We start from the raw sequence: 4,505 nt of genomic DNA on the forward strand, positions 1-4,505 counted from the left end.
AAAATAACACAATCCACCATTGGAATAGATGACTTAGATTTAGAAATATCTGTATTTTTAATTTTTGTTTCTGATGTCTTGTATACAATACTAAATACATTTTATTTTAAACATTACTTATAAAATAATATATGGATTTCATGGAACAGACAATGCTTTATGTACTTAGAGTAAACCAATGCTCCCTAGGCAAGAAAAATGGATATTTCTTTTGAATTTTCTGTCTTAGTTCTGACCAGTTGTCAGGTCACTCTATGGCATTTGATGTTTCTCCATCATAAGGTATAAGAACAGAATATCATCCCATTCTGCTATGGAAAAGTGAAGGAATGTTTATGTTAGCAGCCAAATGGAAATGTGTGCTAAATCTGCAATTTCACACAACAAATTCGGAATTTAGAAACAATTCAAATGATCACAGATGGAACTATCGTTTTTTTTTATTTAGAGCCGATGTACTAAAATTCAAATAAACCCAGTGTTGATTAATCAAATGACTAAGTTACATCAAGCAAGCACTTTTTACTTTTTGAAGAATGAAGTTTCAGATTGTTAGTAGTTCTCAAAATTTTGGACAAATTTGCACAATTTTCTTGAAAATGCAAAAGCAAATCTCGCAGACCTCATTGTATATGACATAATTTGGACTGGACTAGCTTCCTGACTGTCTCTTTCACGTCTTTGTTCCTGAGGCTGTAGATCAGGGGGTTCAACATGGGAATAACCACCGTGTAGAAGACAGAGGCCACTCTGATCATGAGCCACGAACCCTTGGTGGTAGGAGCACAGTAGAGGAACAGGATGGTGCCGTGGAAGATGCTGATGGCCGTCAGGTGGGAGGCGCAGGTGGAGAAGGTTTTACCACGACCCCCCGGGGAGCGCATCTTTATGATTGTGATAAAAATGAAAACATAGGAAGTCAGAATAATCGCCAGGCTGCTGATTTCATTGAATGTGGCAGAAAAGAAAATGATCTGCTGGTTGATGAAGGGGTCAGAGCAGGAGAGAGCAACAATAGCAGCATGCTCACAGACAAAGTTATTGATGATGTTATTTCCCCGGAAGTATAACTTCAATAAGAAGTAAGTAAGTGTCAGGGAGCAAGTCAGCCCCCAAGAGTATGATGCACCCACTAACGAGGAACACAGCTTCGGGGACATCACCACTGTGTAGAGGAGAGGGTTGCAAACTGCCACAAATCGGTCATAGGCCATCACTGCCAACACGAAGGTCTCCGTCACCACAAATACGCAGGCTAAGAAGAACTGCAGGATGCAGCCTGTGAAGGAGATGCTTCTGTCCTCCACTATCAGGTTTTCTAGCAGCTTGGGCGTCACTATGCTGGAATAACAGAAATCAACAAAGGACAGGTGGCTGAGGAAGAAGTACATGGGGGTGTGGAGTCTGGGATTGATCCGGATGACCAGGATCATGCCCAGGTTCCCCAGCACGGTGACAGTGTAGACGGCCAGGAATACCAGGAACAGGGGCAGCTGGAGGTCCGGATACTCGGAGAAGCCCAGGAGAATGAAGGTCACTCCGGAAGTCTGATTTTCTTGGGATCTGGAAGAAAAAAGGAAAGTATGTTCACAGAATCAAGTAGACACAGTGAAATCAGCCAGTGTGTGGAGACTTAGTGTTTACTTATAAAGCCTATCTCGGAGAAAGATTTCTATCTGTAATTCAAATGATCAGTCTTCTATATTTCCAGGAAACTGAATTCCTGGGAGGTCCCAGTCTAGATTTGCATCAATCTCAATTTACCGAAAATTATTTGCTTGTAGGAAATAGTTATCATGAATTCCAACAAGTTTCCCCTGCCTCACCTGTTTAACTCTGAGAACTTAGACTCCATATAAAAAACTTACACACAGGATAATAAAATTACTTCCATATTTTTTTTCATGACTACTTCTGGATTTCACTTTTCAATGAGCTTCACACATGGTCACACATTTCTTTCCACATGTACTCGATCTTTCCTACAGAATAATAATTCATAGCTACTGCAAAGTACAAATGATTCCGCCTGTTCTCAGTGCATTACAGTTTGTATATTCAAGATACTTTAAAATGTGGCAGACTTAATGGCAGCCTGTCCTGTGTTTCCTAAGTTGAAGTCTCTGTCACGTCGTCTTCAGGTGGTCATGTTTCTGTACTTCAAAACTTCCTAAACTGAGACATTGTTTCCTGAGCAATTACAATAGTTGTTTAGTTCTCTTTTTCTGCCCTGAATTTTTTTATAAACACACGTAGTCCTTCAAATGCTCTACTCTGCTAGTTTATTTCATTCATAATCTGATCTCCATTTATCTCGTTCTCTTAACCCTGGTACAGCCATTCAGTATGTTGTTATAAATATTTAGTAATCCTGAAAAATATCATTTTCATGTAACATCTGCCACATAATACAAACTTTACTTACTTTTTTTATCATTTACTGTGTTACCATTTTTCTGTGTAGCAGTAAACCAAAATTAACAAGGTCAAATATATAAAGTTAGGACACTGGCATCCAATTAGTGAATAAGTGATGTAAGTGAATGTGTGGTATGTAAGCGAATGCGTTCCAGACCTGGATTATATGTGTGTGGGAGAAATTCTAACACTGAAAGAGTTAAAATTGGCTGCTCAATCAGAGCTGCACTGTAAAATCAAAATACACTGAGACACATCCTGAGTCCTACAAATACGTAGCTGTTTTGAAATCCCATAGGTTATGATCATTCTAAATTGGTGTAAAGTAGGAACAGTTACCAAAAAAAGAGTGTACTGGAGTATTTTTATCTAACCCATGCATGTCCACAATGTGTCTTTGCACTGTGCCTTGCAGTTATTCTCAGAACCACGTCACGATGGCTTAATGAACCCCAAAGAGGCACTGGGATTAAGGGGCACCATCCCTGAGTTCACTTTGAGGATTATATGGCTGTGAATTTTATGTATTTGAAAGTGTTCACTGGGTTATTATGAGATTTCATCCAAAGTAACATATATTACTTACTTTTTTCCTGCACAGAAAGGTATCAATCACATGTTCCTGCAGTTTTTCTTCTTTAACTACTTCTTTAGGTTCCTTCAATTTGATAATCGCAATTTGGTCTCCTACAACACCTATTATTTCTCTGCTGTGTTTTTTAAAAGTACAACACAAAATGTCCTGAGTCTAAATTCCATAAATAACATACTCTTTTACTGTTTTAAACTTTTTCCAAAGCTCTGTATTTTAAACTATTTCCAAAGCTCTGTATTACCTAACACATTTTGAGAAGCCCAAGGTTGAACAGAAATCATTGCTGCTATCAAAGGCAAATACATTTTCAGCTATTTCTTGCCCTCACACTTTTTTCTACATGTGTAGCTTTTCATCTACCTGCTACCTATTGTGTTTATGTTTACGGGACTTGGACTACTGTTTCCAGTCTCCCGCTTACCCAAGGAAGGGTCACCCATGGTCAGCCCATTGGTGGCCCATGGTACTATATATGCCTGCCTTTCTTCCTTCCTTCCTTCCTTCCTAGTGATGCCCACCCTAGCTTTCCCATTAGATGTCCTCTATGTACTCCCATGTCATATGCATTTTAGAAAACAAACACTTGTAAGACTATGCCTTGTTTTCTTTATTCTTCTGAGAGTTAATCTAAGAAACAATGTCTAAAATTGCAAACTCAGTATAACATGTAATTCTTATGATGCATTAAAACTAAAATCTGTGTGCATTTAAAGGAAAATACTGTGGGCCAGGGATTTAGCTCAGTGGTTCTGCCACCTGCCTCCCAAGTGTAGGGTCCTCAGTTCGATCCCTAGCACCAAAATAAATAAATAAAGGAGAATATTGTGATCAAGAAACAAGAAAATATTTCGGGGTAATGTAGGGCAGTTAATAATAAATCCATTAAAAGGTAATGAAATATTTTTACCTTGCCGAATTATGTGTTTATCATAGCAGTTTGATATATACATTGGGTTTGCTTCCTGCAATCACTATGAGGCCAGATTGTTTCACTTACAAAGAATTGATGACTCACCTCAGTGCAGGCTTCTTTGACACATTCATTTATTGAAGATTTTTTACAAGATGAGTGGATTCCAGAAAAACTCCTGCTGGGAATTCAATCTTTTGAAAAACCTTTAAAAGCAAGTCTGAAGAAAAGTAGTAAGAACCTACTGGATTTTTCAATGAGTGTTTCAGTAAGATGACTGTTTCTCCTACCTTTTCAAAATAAACTATGATAACAGAGAGGTAGGGAGATCAACAAGCTGAATCCTAACTCTGAAGTGTGGCATACATGTAAGCATCCAAGACCTTGGGGAAATTAGCCCCAGAGAATGTAACTGTTGTGCTGCTCAGGATGCCACACGTTGAACAATTAGATGAAACAAAAATCCCCTGTGATATTTTAATTTTGCAGTAATTTCTGAGATTGGAGAACACTTTCATAGCCAACTTTAATTCCATGATCTTATTTTAAATGTACTTATCAGATTTAATATTGTTTTTAAAT

General features: G+C 38.1%; 1 protein-coding gene across 1 annotated transcript; it reads right to left on the reverse strand.

Moving 5' to 3' along the window:
- Positions 1 to 623: 623 nt before the first annotated feature.
- LOC104850620 (olfactory receptor 5D18) lies at positions 624 to 1,563 on the reverse strand (the record flags this gene model as incomplete). The annotated part of the gene is made up of 1 exon (XM_010607654.1): positions 624 to 1,563. A coding segment is annotated over one exon (940 nt), but the record flags the coding sequence as incomplete, so codon positions are not given.
- Between the last annotated feature and the right edge of the window lie 2,942 nt (positions 1,564 to 4,505).

The sequence above is a fragment of the Fukomys damarensis genome, unplaced genomic scaffold (assembly GCF_012274545.1).
Source record: "Fukomys damarensis isolate Sample0158 unplaced genomic scaffold, DMR_v1.0_HiC HiC_scaffold_33629, whole genome shotgun sequence".
NCBI lineage: Eukaryota > Metazoa > Chordata > Mammalia > Rodentia > Bathyergidae > Fukomys > Fukomys damarensis.